This window comes from Microcebus murinus, chromosome 5 (assembly GCF_040939455.1).
Source record: "Microcebus murinus isolate Inina chromosome 5, M.murinus_Inina_mat1.0, whole genome shotgun sequence".
NCBI lineage: Eukaryota > Metazoa > Chordata > Mammalia > Primates > Cheirogaleidae > Microcebus > Microcebus murinus.
In genome coordinates this window covers 4744796-4765116 of record NC_134108.1, presented here as the reverse complement: position 1 = coordinate 4765116, position 20321 = coordinate 4744796, and the positions used below count along the sequence as shown (strand labels likewise).

At 33.5% G+C, this 20321-nt stretch overlaps 1 protein-coding gene across 8 annotated transcripts in view; it reads left to right on the top strand.

Annotated features, from left to right (window-relative positions):
- The window catches only part of QKI (QKI, KH domain containing RNA binding), a 160807-nt gene that overhangs the window by 93829 nt on the left and 46657 nt on the right, over positions 1-20321 (top strand). For all 8 annotated transcript variants that reach the window (XR_002223932.2, XM_012745611.3, XM_012745612.3 and 5 more), the window contains exon 4: positions 19038-19181. Coding sequence is in view for 7 of the 8 variants with exons in the window: in XM_012745611.3 (XP_012601065.1) it covers positions 19038-19181 (144 nt within the window). In the remaining variant the exon portion in view is untranslated. The remainder of the gene's footprint in view (positions 1-19037; positions 19182-20321) is intronic.

Here is a 20321-nt window from a genome sequence, read left to right as displayed (position 1 = left end):
TGAGAAACAGTAGGACATACACACACATAAAGATTTCTGATGAAGAATTGACTTACACGGTTGTTCATGATGGCTAGTCCAGAGTCTACATAGCAGGGGGTCAGGAAATATCGAGAGGGAAGGGAGAGTAGTTGTAAACCCAGTTGATGTTTGGAATATCTGAGCCTAGAGAGGGCCTAAGCCCTCTTTTAAAGGACTTCTAACTGAATAAATCAGGCTAACCCAGGACAATCTCCCAGTCAATAAACTTAAAGTCAGCTGATAAGTGATCGTAATTACATCTGCAGAATTCCTTCACAGCAGCATCTAGATTAAGTGTTTGAATAGCTAGGGGAAGATATGTGTATTCTACCAAATGGCCACTGCCTCCCATTTGTCTGCCAGCTCTTAGGAAGAAGTATACCTGGTAGACCACCCTAACCCTAACTGGAAACTGTAGGTCAGCTTAGCTAAATTGACATATCACAAAGCCATCATACCAGATACTGTGTTTCCCCGAAAATAAGACCTACCCATAAAATAAGCCCTACCAGGATTTCTAAGCATTTGCGCAATATAAGCCCTACTCCGAAAATAAGACCTAGTGATGAGCGTGGCCATGCAGCACATCTGCACAACCCATGCATTTGGTTGCGGAGCCATAAAGAAGACGAGCAGCCCTTCTCATCTGCCCCATTGTGACAGCTACTATCCCAGAGGTGACCGGAAAGGTGCGGGCAGCCCCACCAACAAGGTCAGCTCCCCCTGTCAGGTCTCGGCCATCCTGTGCGTGCTGCAAGCTGAGGCTTTGAGGGGAAAATCACACATCTGCTGAAAATAAGCCCTAGGGTGTCTTCTTGAGGAAAAATACATATTAAGACCCTGTTTTATTTTCGAGGAAATACGGTAACTAACTTTTCTTCCTCCATAGTAGCTCCCTTTATTGTGTTGATCATTGAGGAAAGGGATATAAATTTAGATGTTATTAGATGATACACAACTCTTTCTAGAAGCTTAAGATCAATGGGGGGGGGGCTGGGTGCTGTGGCTCATGCTTGTAATCCTGGCACTCTGGGAGGCGGAGGTGGGGAGATCACTTGATCAGGAGTTGGAGACCAGCCTGAGCAAGAGCAAGACCCCATCTCTACCAAAAATAGAAAAATTGCCAAGCATGGTGGCATGAGTCATAGTCCCAGCTGCTTAGAAAGCTAAGGTGGGGAGAATAATTTGAGCCCAGGAGTTTAAGGTTTCAGTGAGATACGATGGCACCACTGCACTCTAGCCAGGGTGATAGAGCAAGACTCTGTCAAAAAAGTATCAGAAGTCATTTGGTACCTTTTGGCTTACATATAGTTTACGTTTGATAGATGGGCTTGCCTGCCCTACCCTATTTGTTCTTTGTTTTCCTCCCTGGCACCAATTTTTGTGTTTAGTGTACAGATTCTTTTTAGTGTTCAATGTGAAGGAAAGTGATAATTCAGAAGGTTTTTACCTAAGCAAGATTCTAGTTTTTTATAATAGAATTCATGTAATCTAAAGAGATGTCTGAGCTATAGCAGCTGGCTGGAAAATCAGTTTTCCAGGAAAAATAAGTCACATCATCTCAGGATAGTTTAATTTATTTCTTGATTCCTTTATTTAACAGACATTTAAAAAAATCTCAGTATGCATCTAGTCAAACATAATATACAGTGCCTGCCCCTTCTTTTTTGTAGTCAACATGTATTGTCGCAGATTTTAACTAGAAAAGGCTCAGGTAAGCAAGATTAGAAATATATTTTAAATAGAAATAACTTTTGTTGGTCATGTTTTTTTTCCCAGTGATGGGTATGTTTGAGGGAAGGCACAGACTCATTTCTAAAATAGTCATCCCTGTTTCCTGCATGTAATTTTCAAAATGATTATAAACCAGATGAACATTTTAAGGAAGAGAGTATCTTATACCTTATTGTGAAGAAGCCTTTATTTTGGTTATTAATACTAAAGAATATATCATTGATTAGCAAGAGATAATAGATTTAGGTATTATTAACTGCTAACATTAAGGTCAAATTTTGTACATGTAGATAAAATTGTTTTCAATTTATGAGTTACAGACTTTGAGGTTTCATTTGTTGTGTAATAGTTTGCATTAACTACTCTTTCAACATGGTTTTCAAAGAAAATCAAGCTAATTCAATTTATAAATTACTTTTTTCCATGAAATATCTGTTTGGTAAGCCTAGGAAGGCGAGTAACAACTCGCCCTTTCCAATTCTCCCCAAATGCATATTTTATGGCTGTATGAATTTATTTATTATTATACTTTCTTTTTAGAATAGCATAATGACAAAAGTCGTCATTGGGCTTTCTGTTCAGTGTGAGGAGAATCTGTTGGTACATGTTCTTCTCTATTCATAAAATTTAAGAGAGTGAACTCAGTGTAGAGTTGTTTGTTAAACATTGTATTTTCTCTCCCTTTTCCAAACCAGATTCTTTTTATTTCACTAAATAAACATCTAATTGTGAAGGATGTTTCAAGAAGTACTGGGCAGGAATCCATAGTACTATGAAATGAAAAGATCAGATATATATAGAAAATAGATTGCCTTATTATATGTTGTTAATAAGAATGATGTGAGTTTTCGTTAAGAGAAATTCAAGACAAGAGACTTCTAAGACAGCTTGATAAAAGGGGACCTAACAGATCCATTCAAGGTTACCAAATAGTAAAGGGATTATCGTTAATATTTTTTATATTTGCTGTTTTAGAATATGGATATTTGATAGATTTTGAGTGTCTGGTCATTTCAAAGGGATGTTTTCTCCAATTATAGTAATTATTAATTCTATTTATCACATTATTTAAATTGACCCTTGGTCTCAAAATTAACCACAGTAATTATTAATAATAGCTTACTTTATAAGCTTTACAAGGATTTCATATGGTAGTTACAAAGTTTGTTTTATACTTCAAAGAATATTTTCCATTGCATTCATATGTCAGTTAGGTGGTAAATAGCATATTAGATCTGTTCCTTAAGAGGAAGTGGAGCAGAAAGACTCTAGAAGAGTGGACTTTTCTTATAGTCTTAGGAAAGGTATGTGTTTAATCACAAGTGTACAAGTAATATACCCTTTCCATGGTCATTGAAAATATTTCCTTCATCACCAATGAAACATATTTTAGTTCTCAAGACTGTGGAGCAAATAATAACTTTTTGGTTATATAGTTAAATGGATATCAGTTGATAAAAGAGAGGAGAATTTAAGAATCTCAATTTAGTTCCATATCTCTGAATCGTGAGCATACTTGAAATGATTTCTAATGAAGAAAACAAAACATGGATTCTGTGAACCTTTATTTTTTTCTGCTGAGAGATTACTCTTTTTTTGGTTGATGTAATTTAATTCTTAGATAATTATGTATAAAATCAAAATGATTAACGTATAACAAGCATTAGGTATAACATTGCATAATGTATAGAATATGTACAAAGTGCCATTTTGTAGTGAAAAATTCTGAGTGTAACAAGTTAGGTTTCAATTGGCAAATAGTTCAGGAATTTTTAAAAAGTAGTGTTCACGGAAATTATAAATGTTGTTTACATAATTGTAATTCATAAAGGAGGACATTCATATGCTATTTTTACCTGTTAAGAACCCTAGAGAATGAAAAAATTAAAAGCGGTAAGAGAGTATTCTACAAATTACCCTATTTTAGTTTCACTGCTGCCCATTATATACAAGGCTTTAAAAGCAGTGCTGTTACCTGTGTTCACAAGTGCCTGTATCCAGACCATGTTGAAACCTATTCATGTTGTACTAACCATCATCATTGGAGAATGATTTTTTTTAATGCTTTCAGTTTATTAATGTCTTTGGATGTACGTATCATTCTTACTTTGGGTAAGTTATATTTTAGAAGTACCCAGAGGAGGTGACAATAATTCAGTATCTTCAAGAGAAAGAGATAATTACATTACTTAATATACTGTGCTGCGTTACATGTCACTTTTTATGATTATGTTTTGCTAATCAAATTATGAAGTATTATAAGGTAGACATCACTTTTCATATTTTGTACCAAATTTTAATAAAAGAAGAAAAGTCTGGGATTATTATTGTTGTACTAATAATTGTGAGATAATAGAGGTGGTGTAAGTGTAGGAGAAATGTATACTTATAGACCCTAGAGTCACCTAGTTTTTCTAATTAAGTAAAATTATCTTTGCTTTTTATCTGCTGAGAAGTATGGGTGTATGAAATAATATGTTAACACTTTGGAATTATTAGGAAAAGAAAGAACTGTGCTCGTAATACATTAAACATTTGGACTAACCAAATTAATATTAATGTTTTTGATCATCATCAGACATTATGTAATCTAAATTATTAGCCAAGAAGTACAGAGGCATGTTATTCATAGTAATTATACATACTACTTTCTGGCTGTGAGAGAGAGAAAGCTCTGTAGAGCTTTTTAAAAATGTGATGCTTTGGACCCATTCCTGTGATCATCATTGGGATGTGTTGTAGGTACCTACCTATATATTTTTCAATTGAAATCAGGATAATCTTTAATATATTTAAATATCCCAAATCCTAAATATAACAAATGTTTTAGATAAATGTGTAGACTATTAACCATGGGTTCAATTTACTTTTATTATTCTAATTGTAAGTGTAAAACTTTCAAAAGTTGAAAGTCATCACCAAGAAAAGAATTATTGTATCTCCAGTAATTTGGGGTGGGCACCTATATTTTTTAATGCAGAGGGATCATTGATTTTTTACTGTGGCTTTGATTTTAAGGCTTCCTAATTGAAGAACTGGGACATCCTTGATTCTTGGTTACATTAACATAATGACAGCCAGAAAGTCCTGCAGTGGAATTGAGGGAAGTTCCTAATTAGGTAGAAAGACATCTTTCAAGGAAGACATATGAAGGGAGCAGGAATAGGAGGAGTTACACAGTACACGCATTAGGTATTGTAAGCTAGACACTGTCTTCACTATCCTTTAATCCTTTGTAACCCTGTAACCTTTACAAATGAGGAAATAAGATTTTAAGAAATAGCTCTTTTATTATATAACCTTAGCCCTGGTATTTACTTTTATATAGCACAGTGAAATCTGGTGGCACTCCTTCAATTGCAAGTAAATAGTTGCTATCCTCTAAGCTCCTTGAGGGCTTGCATGTCTGTCCAGTTACCTGCCATAAACCTTGTTTGCTACCAAAGTACCTTAAGTGTAGTAGAAATTCAGTTAATATTTATTAAATAAATAATACATGAGTTAGTCGTTCAGGGTTATGGTGTACTGAAATAAGGGTGGCATTTAAGTCCATTCTCTCCTCACAATATTATGCACCTTTGTCCACTTTTGGGGGGTGGGGAATGTGGGGAGAGACCCTCTTGTGTGTTTCCTTTCTATTTAACCAGTTCTTTTTATTTTCTCTCTATTCTACAGTGAGCAAATGATAATTTAGGATTTGGAGTAAGCTTTGAAATAAACACTCTTGTTATCAGTCAGCAAATATGAATACTTGATCAGTGCTTAGCACTGTGCTAAGCTTCATGGGATATAAAAGTTATAAATTATGTGCCTATTTCCTTAGCAAGGATCTCAAAGTTCAATTATGCCAGCATAGCTTTCCCATATACTCATTGAGATATTTTCCTCAATGTTCAATTATAAACTAAAGTCATTATTCTGCACAATTGTGTTTTTGATACTGTTTACCACCAGTGTGTTCAAGATTACATGAAGGCAGTTGTCAATTAATATTTAGGCCATATGAATGCTCTAAGTATCCACAGTGGTATTAATAGGACATTGCAAAATTGCAACTACAAATAATGGAGCTTCTCTTTATCTTCTGTCTTATTGTCCCCAAGGAAAAAACACCTTTTATAACATAATGAGCTATGTGCTGTTGCTCTCTCACATTTTGGAAATTCTAATATGTAATATTAGGTTATGATCTTTTGTTTGTGGGAGTAAGGGAAACTATATGTGAATCCTTCAAGATATTGTGCTTGTGTTTGGACTGTGGTTCAGTGTGTGTGTGTGTGTGTGTGTGGTTTATTTCAAAGAGGCAGGCAAAGTATTCTCTTTTGATATGGCCTGATTGAGGTTTTAATATAAATCTTGAATTTTTCCCGTATTTGATTATTTTTCCTAACTTACATAGCAAAGTACACATGTAGAATGCACAAGAAAGCACCATATGGCTTAGGAGCTTTGTAATCATATAACCACTATATTTTATGTTACTTGCGATTATCAGTTCATAATATAGAAATTTAATAACAGATTTTTCTTAAACACTATGCAGAACATTTTGCTGCATATTTTAAGGAAGTGGTTTCTAATATATTAATACAAGGGCAGTAGTTTAGCATGTGTTGAATAAATGCATGACAAAACAAGTGCTATGGATTCAGTAATGCTTTTTAAATTTATTTGCATTGTGTAAATTATGGTATTAGTATGCATATATGTTGAGAAAGTAGTAGCACATATCTATATGACATTATTTCATTTATAGAATATAGAACTATTATACATATAATAAAGTAAGACAAAGAAATGAATATTATTTAAAAAACTGATGATCATATCATGAGAGAATTGCAAGTTCAGATCTGTACAGGGCAAAAGAGAACTATAAAGGTATTACTTATATACCAAACTTTTATTTAGGCATTTTTAAATGCCTTGTAGATAATACAGAAAATCAAAAGAAACCATCTTTGCTTTCTAGAGGCTTACTGTTATGTATAATGGAAGATTAGAGTATGATACTTAGTATGATTTTAGAGTCATAAAATTATCTAGAAGCAAAGGAGGGTGGTGAGGGTGAGTAATGAATTCTGATAGAGTAGATAACTCAGGAAATCATTATGGGAGAGATAATATTTGAACTCATTCCTGTTTTTATGATTTCCCTTTCCTACTCATAATCCATTTTTGTGTGGAGCTAGTGAAACTGTTGTGGCCATAGTCTCTTCCTCTTTCCAGGAAACTGTAGTGTACCTCCTTTTCGTGTCATTTCAGATCCAGACCCTTTATGAAGGGTAGCTGAGTACTTGGATCAGCTGAGCGCAAGCTCTCCTCTAGTCTAAAATCACAAATACTACAAGTGTATCTCAATTAAACTTCTTTTTCCTAAAAATTGTATTTAAAATTAATTTCATGTTTTTATGTAATATGTTTAATGTATTTTTATTGACTAAGTTAATTAAAAAATACATTATGTTAAGCTAGTATTTTTCATTCCCAAAATACATTTATAATTTTATTTTTCTAAATTACAAACCCTAGTAGTGTCAATTTATTTGTTGTTCAGTCATTCCTTATATGTATTCCTGTTTATGTCATTTCCTACGATCAGTCTGACACTCTTTGATTTTAGAATTCATCCTATCCAAACACATCAGTTACATAGCTCTCATGAGATTTCTGGGTAGTCTTTTTGTGCTATCCAACAGTAACATGTTTAAAACTCATTATAGTTCTGTGGTGTAAGTACTATACTTACCACTGTTTTACAGATGAGGAAATCAAGGCACAGAAAAGTTCAAACATTTTGTTCAAAAGTAAACAACTAGTAAGTGGTTAGTTAGTGTAGTATCATAATTCTTTAGAATATCAGCAAATGAATATTCAAAATTCATATTTAAAAATCATATTCTAATAAAATAATTGTTTTGAATTTCTGTAGGATTTACTGTCTTAAATAGAATTCTCTCAGGAAAATGTGGCTTTTGTGCAGTTAACCACATGCTGCCACTCTCTGAACTGTCTCTTAAAACCATCATTACATAAACCTGTTAATAACCTTCATTTGAGACAGTCAGGATATGCGGGTTTTTCAAAATAATTATCTTGTTTCTTATTGTTTTCAGTGATATAATTGCAATATTGATTATTTTGGCTTTTAAATATTAATTGAACCTTTTTTGTCTTCTTAATAGTTGTAATGTCTTCAAAGGTGGAAATGTGTCATCTGAAGTCAGTTTAAATGAGTGCATTGAGTCAGATTTCTGTCCATTAGTTTGTCTTACTTTTAAATGAGAAATAGATGATTATAATAATAAGTACCTACCTCTAAGACTGTTGGTTGGGTTATTTTATAAAGTACTGAGTATAAACTCTTGTATATGTTGTTTTTGTTAATAATGTTAACAGCTCTGACTTTAGTTTTGTATCTCATGCTATGCTCTAGTAAATATTGAATCTATGGGGCATTTTTCAAGGTCAGTGCTAAGGGATATGGAGATGAGTCTGATTCCACACTTCTTGGAGCTTTTTAGATAATATGCATAGTACTAATTATGTCAAAAGAAAAGTAATAGAATGAGAGTATATAGGAAACATCCTGTTTAGGAGGATCTGGGTGTAAATTTCATTAAAAGGTAACTTTTGAAATTGAGATTTTGATGATTTGGGAAGGAAAATGGGTAGAAATGTTAGGGGTTTTTCCCCCCATTCTTCTTTCCTTGGTGTACTATTGGTATTAATATTCCAATTTAATGTTTTAAAACATCACATTCTAAAAACAAATGATTATTTCCTTTTTGTTTGTTTGTTTTAGAGACAGGGTCTTGCTCTGTTGCAGGGGATAGACTACAAGTGACATGATCATAGCTCGCTGTAGGCTTGAACTTCCAGGCTTAAGTGATCCATCCACCTCAACCTCTCAAAGTGCTGTTATTACAGATGCTGGCCACTGCGCCCAGCTGATTTTTTCTATTTTTTGTAGAGACAATGATCTCACTATTGCCCAGGCTGTTCCCAAACTTTGGGACTCAAGCAATCCTCCCCCACTCTCACCTTGGCCTCCTAAAGTGCTAGGATTACTGGTGTGAACTATCGCACCTGGCCTTTCTTTGCTTGTAATAATCTTATGTCTGTTAGATGATGGAGAGAATAAGACCTACTATTCAAAATTTCACATATGAATTAGTGAAACAATTCTATTAATGCTATGAGGAAATATTTCATTCTTCTTTGGGCAGTAACTACTTTTATATGGGTGGTTGTTACCAAAAGAAACTCAGCCCAAAGTTTCTAAAAGGATTTCCCAGCAGTCCTATATTTCTGTCCATACTATGTTTGTTACAACCTTAGCCAGCTATTGATCTTTAAATTGTTGGGAAATAAAATTAAGAGTCACTTGATCATTTTTGTCTTTTTATGGGGAAACTTGGGACTTACTTAATTCAGTCTTCTCAGCCTTAATTGTAATATCATCAAGATAAATTCAGCTTTCCAAATAGTTTTATTCAAAATTGTTTCTGTGTACTACAAGTAGCTCAGATCTAGAGAAGTCATACTTATTTTGGTCATCACTGGGACAGACCAGTATTATTTGACTAGGATTAGGATTCTATAACTTTAGTTTAGACATAACAGTAATTAGTTAAATTAGTGAAATCAATACATGAAAATTGGAAGGAGTTTATACCTGCAGTCTTTAAGTATTGTGCCTGTAAGAGATAGGTCTTACCATCCTATAGTTTTTAATCTTGAAATTGTTTGGCATAAAAGAATAAGTTCTTTGAATTTAGAAAATGATTTCATTGTGCTTAATTTAATAAGCATTTATTAAACGCCTGCTGCCTAGACTTTCCTAGATGATGATTTCAACAAAATGAATATAAAACTATCCTAATATTTATGTATTATTACAAAATAATTTCTTTGAAAACTTAATTGTTGTTGAACTCAAGCTCAAGTTAAAAGTTTTTGAGGTTGACTCTTATGACTAAAGTCTGTGAAGAATTTGATTATGTGAAATCTGCTTTATGCTCAGTGTCTTAATGAACATTTCTTAAACTAATTTAAGATTATATGTATAGCTGGAGATGGTTATAAATCTAAGTTTTGATACTTGGCTTAAAATGTACATATTCATAAATAAGCATGTTATTGGAACTTTCATTTGCTTCAATACATAACGCTGAATTCCTTCCTGAGAGGTATTGGCGTATGAACTTTCACATTAAGAGCACAGTAGGAGCTGAAGTCTTGTGCTCATTTGCCTGACTACAAATGCATAATTAAAAGAGTCTATCAGCAGGGGTTGGGGCAATCAGTGTGTTCTAATGCTTCATGTTATAGAATTACTTTGTTGTTCAAACAGATACTGTAATTAGAGCGTAATTTTAAACTTCATAGGGCAGTGACTCATCAAGCTTTTTTTTAATCAAAAACAAAAGTAGTTTCTCAAATGTTGAAAACTTTTTTACTTGATATTTTTACGTCACTGTGTACAGCAGCTTCAAAAATGAAATAGATATTATTTTATTGAAAAAAATGATTAGAACTTAGTTACAGAGTGGTGTTAATTAGCCCTGACTTAATAATAATGTTGGAAATACGCATTGTGTAATAAAACCAAATTTTAGTTTTAAGAACCTCTCCTGTTGGAAACTTTAAATACTGGAGGAATGTTATGTAAGTTAAATGATACAGGTTTATCCTTTTTGTATATTTACATCATTGAAATTTGATAGGCAATTCTCTCATTTAGGGAAAAAGCATTTTTGTAAGTCCAAAACATCTGTTTACCTCGTGCTTTTCTAAATCCAGTTGTTGATACGTTCTTGTGTGACTTATTCAGGAATTTATTTATGGAGAAAGAGCACTTGGCTTAGATTTGGGAGATAGGACTGATGCCAAAAGACAGAACTAAATCTAGCAAATAATCTCAATAATCTATTTTTTTTTTATCTTCATCCAAAATCCCTACTAATTCTAAAATTCTGTGAGGACAAGACCTACGTAGAATTCTACACAAAAATATTTAATGGTAAAATATGAAGAATTCTAAAGATTCAAGAACTCTGTGTTCTGATGATATTTTAGTGCAATTTGCTTAATTTTAGGGTTCTCATGTAGATGACATGTTGTGCTAAGAATTAGTTGTTGAGAGTGAAGACTCCAAAGTTGCTCTGACTGGGTATCGTAGCTTGGCAGTACAAGACTTACTGTCTGTCTGACTTACTGTCTGTCATGGCAAGCCATGTTTACCTCAGCCTCCTCGTTAATGTGTTGGTAAGAATAATAGTCCCATACCCAGATAGCTAACTTAGAAAGATTGAATGAGAGGGTACATTTATACTACTTAGCGTTGTACTTGGCAAACAGTAAGTGTTTAATAAAAACGTAGTTGTCATCATCGTCATCATCATCATCATCTTTTTCATTTTTAAGTTTCTTATCACCCGAGGCTAAGAATTGCTTGAAATTTATTTCTCTGGGTATACCTGTCATATTTTTGCACCCCAAAATATAATTAGAATAAACAATATTTTGATAGCACAACAGTGATTATAATCAATAATAAGTTAGGGTGTACTTTAAAATAACTAAAAGAGTGACATTGGAATGTTCCTAACACAAATGATAAATGCCTGAGCTGATGGGTACCCCAGTTTCCCAGATTTGCTTAACTCACATTGTATGCTTATGTCAAAACATCACATGTACCCTATGAAAATATGCAATTATTATGTACCCATAATACTTACAAGTAAAAAAGGAGTATAGGCCATAAAGTAATCATTACTATTAATAATTGTGTATGTGCTCTATGAATGGATTATAAAGTTCTTTTAATATGCTGCTAAACTTTAATTTACAGTATAAGTAAAGCTATTTTCCATTTCCTTCATTCCTCTCTTACCATTTCACCCTATCTTAAATCAAAACATTGAAGATCAAAGTAGTTTTGAGCTTCGAACATATTTACACATGATAGTACTTACTTTATGTAATTTGGCTTTGCTGTCACTTTATTATATGGAGATAAAACATTAGTCTTACACTTTTAAGAGGATTTTTGACCCTTATTGTCCCCTGTTCTTCTGATATATTGAAATAAGATAGCATTGAGGTTTTCGAGTAAAAGCAAATCACTGTCTTTGGTGGGATATGAAAATCAGACCTCATGATCATTATTGTAGAAATGTGGGAGAATTGACTAGAAGAGAAGAGAACAAGAATAAAAGATAGGAGTAAAGATGGCCAAATATTCCTGGCACCTAAGGAAGTCAAAAAGAAGTATGCCCAGAAACCAAGATACATGAGCAAGGAAAAAATATGGAGGATTATATGGACAGAGACACAGTAATCCATTAGTGCAGCAGAGCACTTTGGGAAGGCTGTAGCATATGAATGCACAGTTTGATGCTTGATTTTAATGATGCTCTTCAATACTAAAAGTTCAGTTATTCAACTCAGTAAATACTTGTTTACAGCCAGATCATATAAAATCTCAAGTATAAAAATCAGTGAGATAGACTCTGGTCTTCAGCTGGAAGTAAACTTTCTAATAGGTAGAACAGGACAATGCTCAGATAGCTAGAAGTTACTGTGTGATACAGCAAAAGAGGAATAGAGTAAATATGGAAGAAGGGTAAAGAAGAGGCATTCTGAACATAGGTGTTAATGTGTGTTAAGTTGTGGGTATCAAAATCCATGGTTAGGGAATTAACTAATTCATTTATAACATGGAATAAATGTAATCCTATCGTGGAAAAGTGAACAAGAATGGCACTTCAAGTTAGTATGGATTGAAACAAATGGATGAATGTGCAGCAACCAGTCTATCAAGGCACAAATAAGCTGTGACTGCATTTTAGAGATGTTTAAAACTCATTCGGGATCAGTAATAGCTGAGACATAATTGTGGACAGGCTTGGAGAAGGGAGATTTGAGTTCCAGTTGGAACATGTTGAGATTGCTTTAAAAACTGAAGTACAGATCTGTCAAGTTGGCAGTTAGTTTTGGAGGTTGGGCAGTACTGTGCTGGAAAATGTAAATTTGAGAGCATGTTGATGCAAAAAAAGGAAAAACCAAAACAACCATGTTTTTATATATTGCCAAAGATTTAGTGGCACATATTATGTGAAATGATATTGCTTAGGTGACTATAAAGCAGACATTATAATAATTAGCATTAATGTGCTGTTTTTTCCACATCTGTATCTCAGCTATTTACCCCTGAAATATTATTTGAAATGTAACTGCAAAAAGAAACTAATGCTTCATAGACTGCAATTTCTGATAGGTACACCAGTTTTGGTTAATGCCCATTTTGTCATCTTCTCTGCTTCATTTTCAGCCTTTTTTGTCCTGATTTATTTGTTGAAGTGAGAAATTTGAGGGAGTGGATTCTTACTGTGGCTATTTTGAGCTCAGAAGTAAACATCCTATAATTGTATACATTTCTTATTTGCTTAATTTATGGCTAAAAAGAATCCTCATGGACATGTTTTATTGCTTTCTTTATAATATCTATCAATCTCAGAATGCCTTTATATCATATGTTTAAGAAACAGAATGAGATCACAGGGAGAATTAGATATGTATTAAATAATTACTAGGGTCCAAACTCACTGATGAAGAAATTCACTTAACCTTAACTCTTCTTGAGCTTTTAATTGAATGGACTACAATAGGATAAATGTGGCTTCTGGGTAGAAGTAATCTTAAAACCTTTTTTTGGCATGAAGTTTGAGATGCACATGGATTAAGATTTCATAAAGCCTGATGGGAAAACAAGGGTCTCTTTCTCCCCTTCTCTGCTGTCTAACCACCATCACCACCACTCACTTCCTATTCTTCAAAAGAGATGCTTTTGGCATTTACTCTCTGTTGCTATATCATGTGTTTACATATCTCGTATTAATAGTTGATTTTGAACTTTTTTTTCATTTATTCATTGTGGTGAGAACTCAGTGGGTCTTCTCAATCTAATCTGGAAGCTCATATCCTTCCATTTTGTTTAAAAAGTATTTATAATGTGGATGATTTTTAATCTGTCTGCTTGTTTTTTCTTTATATTGGTGGGACACTTGTCATTCAGTTTCTGCACCTCTTGGACTAGACCTAAGTTTTATATGATTATCTACCATTTTCCACTTCTCTTTTCTGATAGAAGGAGAATTCCTCAATTTTTATCTTCCAACCCTTCTATCAAGTTTTTTTTTTTTCTTTTTCTTTTTTCTTTTCCTGAGACAAGGTCTCAGTCTGTCACCCCGGCTAGGGTGCAGTGGTGTTGTCATAACTCACTGCAGCCGCCAACTCTTGGGCTCAAATGATCCTCCTATCTCAGCCTCCCAAATAGCTAGCACTACATGCATCCGCCACCATTCCCAGCTAATTTTACTATTTTAGTAGAGGCGGAGTCTTGCCTCTTGATCAGGCTGGTCTCAAACTCCTGGCCTCAAACAATCCTCCCATCTCAGCCTCCCAAAATGCTAGGATTACAGGCAAGAGCCACCAAGCCCAGCAATTCTATCATGTTTTTTATTTCTACTATTATAGAAATAGTTTCAGAAGTTCCTTTTTATGCTTTAAATTTTTAAAAATATTTCACAGCATTCTTGTTTCAGGGATATAGCTCTTAACTCTCTGTGGATTTTTGAAGTTTTCATCTCCCTACTCAGCAGTTGTATTTGTTCAAGGTGTTTGTTTTTTTGGGCTGGCCAGCCTCCCCAGAGTGTGTGGGCCTGGCTGCCGTCACTCTGGCTGTGGAGTGGGGGAGATGGCTGGACAGCTAAGACTTCAGTGTGTGCGTTAGCAGCTTTCCCTCATGTAGTTCTAGGAAGGGTTTTACTTGCTTAAGGAATCAATTTCTAGTCTATTGCTGGGAACTAGGGAGTCCTAGATAGCTAGCTATTTGTGGATAAGGAATGTGGGGATTGAACTGCTTTCTCCATGAGAATTCATTTAGTCCTCCAATCTCAGCCCTACCCTCACCCTCATTTCAACTACAGCCGGTTTCCTCAGCTTTTTGGGTGGGAGTTTGCACTGAAATCAGATTCCCTCAGCTGGAGTATGCCAAGTCTGTTCAAGTTAGCCATCTGCTTTCTAGAATGACTTTTTTTGTTTTCCATTTTCTTTTTTATGAGTTTATACATTTTAAACTCTATACAATGTTTTAGAAGAATTTTAGGGAGTAGAAAAGTACATGATTCCATTAATGTCACCATCTTTTAAAGTTTTTGTTGTTTTCACTGTTTCTGAAACTGTAAGCAAAAATAATTTTTTTAATGCATGCATTAGGATAGGTGAACTTTCTCATATTTTTGAATTTTTAACTGTCATTTAAGTTGTTGAATTAAGAGTATACATTTGCTAAAGTGTTTTACAACTCAGAAATTGATTTAGTAAAGCAAATGGCAAATTATATTCCACCTTTATTGTTCCTATCATGCAAATAGTATCTCCTTTTTAAATCGTCTGGCTTTTGTTTTCACCATATATAAAAGTTTCTGTGGCTAGTCATGATTTTAGTTTTTACTCTTAAGCTTTCCTGAAATATTTTGTATTAAAGATGTTCCTCAGTTCTCCTGTATTGTTAACTGTATGCTTAATATCTGACACAAGCACACACAAATAGCTTTTAATGTCTTTGTCTACTGATTATAACATTTGTGTCACTCCTAGATTGATTTTGATTTATTGGAGTTTTTTCCATCTGATATATGTCATAATTTCTTGCTTCATTGTATGCCAGATAGTGTAAATTTTACCTTGTTGGTTGGGTATTTTTGTGTTCCTATAAATATCTTTGAGTTTTGTTCTGTTAACAGTTAAGTTACTTGGAAACAATTTGGTGCTTTTAGGTCTTGCTTTTAGAGTTTGTTTAGGCTGTCCTGGAACAATGTTGAAACTACATTTAATTATTTCTCACTACTGAGGGTAAGTTACCCTTTGTGTACTTCAGTCACTTCTTGTGAATCACAGAGTCTTTCACTCTATGTGAGAACCGGGCACTTTGACCTAGAATCCTTTGGGCTGTTTCCTTCCCTGGCCTCTGGAATTTCTTCACAGTCATGCACTCAGGTATTCAGCTGAGCAGTTCTGCAGAGTTCTTTGTGTGCAGTTCTCTCCAGGACTCTTATCTGTGAACTCTAGCTGCTTTAGTTTCCCTGGACTCTTGCCTAGTCAGAGAACTCTTGCCCAGTGCTCTCATCTCAGGGGGTCGATCTGGAGACTCTCAGGCCAATAAGATGGGAGAGTGGTAGGCTCACCTTATTTTATTTTTTTTTTTTTTTGCCATCATTATTATTAGTTATCTGAGGTCCAGTGACTTGAAACTGTTGTTTCATATGTTTTACCTGTTTCTTAATTGTTTCAAAGGGGAGAGTGAATCTGGTTCTTGTTCCTTCATTTTGGCTGGAAGCGAAAGTCCCTCACACATATGGATTTAGGCAAATAGGCAGACTTTCAGGTCCACCAAATAATACTAGTAACTTTTGTAGGTCTCTCTACAGAGAAAAGACAAAAATACTGATTTTGGTGGAAAATAATTGTTAACATTTTTCAACATAAAAATTAAAATCTGGATTTAATAACTGATTTTTCTTGCCACAGTAGAAGTATTTATACAGATTTTATATTCTTTGCCATATGGATACCTCCAAGGTTCCCATTTTCTTGATTCACTGACTCCTTAATTTCTCAGTTTTTTATAGTATATACTAGGCTAAAAGAAATATTACATAGTTCCATTTATTAAATATTTATTTCTAAAACAACTTAATTAGTTCAGTATTACTATATCAAAACATAAATTGAAACAAATTTTATTTTTATTTTTAACCAACCACATTATTTATTAATGATATGTGTGTTTTCTTGGGTGCTGTTCAGATTCTCAGACCTTGAAATCAGGTTGTACACCACCAATTTCTTGTTTTGCATTGAGTTTGCATGGATTTACTTTTTAGTACAGCACCCACTAAGAACCTAGCCTTGTAAAGATATGACATCATCAGAAGGAATGTGGTGTGATCTAATGTTGAAACAGTCAAATATTTGAGCTAGTACTTTACCTTTACCCAGAGGAACTTACAGCTGTGATCCCAAATGGGCTGTGGCCACAGGGAGGGAAGAACTGAGGAGCATCCACCAATGTCTTCCTCCTCTCACCTTCTTAATTCTTCTGTCACCTCCTATTGGCCAAATTCAACTAGAAGCCAGAGGGTAAAGGCACATGGGTGATGTAGGCAGTAGAGCCTCATCTGACAGATACTGATTATTGCCATGTTTCCTTTGGAATTTCAGACATCCCATGGTACCCCCATGAGACACTGTGCTGATTCAGAGTTCACTCTTTGGGAACACATAGATAGCCTAACATAAGGCTGTATGCTTTGTTTGATTTCTTTCATATCCCTTTACAGCATGTGAATGCATTTTGATTCTAAAGATACTAACTGAATATAAAGCAGAAGTATTTACTTTACTGTTAGAATTTATTTTTATGCCTATTGGCTAAGCTCAAAACATGTGAGTTGTAGTAGAAAGCTGTTTTATTATATCAGTTTTATTTTCTTTTATTGGAATGTCACAATTAGGTACATAGTGACTTTTAAAATAAAAGTCCAACAGCAGATACTGTTTATTATTTATGGTACATTGCTATGAGTCAGATTCATTTGCATATACCATTTATATATTATTTACTTATAAATTTATATTCTTATTTTATATAACAATAATTTAAAATTATATTATAAATTATAAATATATATTATCTCTAAACTTAAAACAAGGAGCAACTCTGAAATTATGAAATTATTACATCAAAGGTGAAGGAGAAATGTAGAAGAAAGTAGAAATTGTAGAAGGCTAACTCTACTTCTGAACGTCCTTGTAGCTTGACAAGGTTTTCAATATGGGGATAGTTGTTACAAGGTGATTAGAAGACATCAGGGACAAAATAAATAAATAATTAAATAAATAATCACAATTTTGTGGGGGATAAAACCCATGATTAATATAAAGGTTTGCTTAAAATTGCTTAAAATTTCAAAAAAAAATAGAAGACATCAAGAAAATGAAACTTATTCTCTGTGAAACTAGTATTTATGACTTGATATAATGAGTGGCCTTATAATTTATTTTTTTAAGTAAGGTCTGATAGAAATATAGTTAAAACTATTCTTACATTTATTCCTTGTTGTAGTTATAATGAAACCATGTGGTTATAATAAAATTTGTTTACTTAAAACAAATAGCACTTGTCTTACACAATGTCTATTTGCAAAATACTTTAATGTTGAATACAGCTACCGTGTTTCCCTGCAAATAAGACCTACCCATAAAATAAGCCCTAGCAGGATTTCTAAGCATTTGCACAATATAAGCCCTACCCCAAAAATAAGACCTAGTGATGGGAGTGGCTGCGCAGCATATCTGCACAACTCTTGCATTTCGTCGCGGAGTGGTAAAAAAGACAAGCAGTCCTCTCAGTTCCCCATGAGAGCATTATTGCTCGACATGAGAGATTGGGGCCAGTGGTTCTAAAGGAAATAGAGTCACAAGAAATTCAGGATGGAATTCAGGGTTTGGAGAGTTATGATGATGTTCCAGAAGAAGACGACTTCACTATATTTGAATAAATGTAGATTGTTGTAACGTACTTAAAAAAAATAACACATCCCCTGAAAATAAGCCCTAGGCTGTCTTCTTGAGGAAAAATAAATATAAGACCCTCTCTTATTATGGGGGAAACATGGTACTATTATTTAAAACAGTTGTAATGAAGTGGAAAGATCACTGAACTTGAAAATGAAGACTTTGATTCAGCTTCTAAATCGACAGCTTTTTAGCTATGTGATATAGAGAAGTAGCTAGCTAAACCTTGATAACTTCTGTTTAGTCATAAATAAAATATACAAATAATAACATGCTTCTCAATGTTTTTTCCATGGTAATTTAAGGATGATATCATATATAAGTTTCTTAGTACATAGGACCACTCCCAAGGTTGTAATTGTCATGTATACCACTGTATCCTTAGCGTCTGGCTCCTTGCCTGGTACATAGTAGGTGTGTAGCATATATTTGTTGAACTATCTTTTGACACACTCAAGCTTTTTCTTTTTTTTTTCCTTCTTGTCCAGAAAAATAACTCAAAAGATCTTTAATGTCATCATAGCAAAATAATGAAAACATAGCTGAAATAATTGGTAACAGGTTAATATTATGAAAGATACACTCTCTCTTTAAAGAGAAAAATTTGTAATAGTTCTTTGTTAATTTTTTAGGAGGAGCAAAATAGAGGCAAGCCCAATTGGGAGCACCTAAATGAAGATTTACATGTACTGATCACTGTGGAAGATGCTCAGAACAGAGCAGAAATCAAACTGAAAAGAGCAGTTGAAGAAGTGAAGAAATTATTGGTACCTGCAGTAAGTAATAATTTCTAAATGTTAGATTTGGGCCTCTCTTTTTTTCAGTTTAATTTTAAATTATTGTAATGTTTATGTTAATAAAAATATTATTTGTTAGAAATTTTATTTGACCATGAAATATAAAAATAATTGATAACTTGTTAAATGTAGTGTAATAGACAAACATAGAACATTGCTCAAATACTTAACTGGGAAAACTTGTTTATTTTTGTGAAGGAAGTATTGTGGGGGAGGAGCAAACTCAATTACTGACCAACTTTCCAAAAGTAGTATTCACCTTTTGAATCACCATCAGTAGGGTGATAAAAGCTTGTAAAATATTTTTGGAGGAGGAATTTCTCATAAGCAAGTAATGAGTATAAAGTTCATATTTAGGGGTCTTAGATATAAGACATTAAAAGTAATTTTGAAAGGTGACATCACATAAGAAATTATCCAGAACCTTTGTGTTCTCATCCTTCTTCCTCCCTTCTGTTCTCTCTTTCCTCCTCCTCTCTCCTCTGCCTTGGGTTGCTCCTTATTGTTTTGTAATCCTTTGGTAACTTTAGAAACAGGGATTGAACTATTTACCGGACTATTATCTTTTTAATCAGAAATGAAAAATAAATTATCAGTTTTCTGAGTCATTTTTTGAAATTTTTTTTATATTAGTCAATATATATATGGAAAATGTAGACTCTAAGTTGGTATTGAAAAACTATTAATACTGTTATTATCTTGTCCAATGAAAATGTATTGGCATTTACATACATGAGGTATAGCATCTGCTGTTTTTTACTTCCCAGATAGTCTGTTCTTTATTACCCTGACAGTCTATTCTACAAATAAACCTACGAATCATAAACGCTTTCCATTAACTTTACAAAATTAATTTCTTTGAAGGAAAGAATTTCATGTAAATTATGTTGCTAGATCTTATAAAGACTATAAACAAGCAGATTAAATATAAACTATCATCTATATTTGCACACTATCAAACCATGTAATTTTCTTTCTTTTCCTTAATAATTGTGTGGTATTTGAAAGCATTATATAAAAGCGTTTTGTAAGTATACAAGGCTGATAGTCTCATGATCAGAAAAAGTTATTTAACATTAGACTTTTATTGCTAAGTATATCCAAAAATATTCAGCTCAT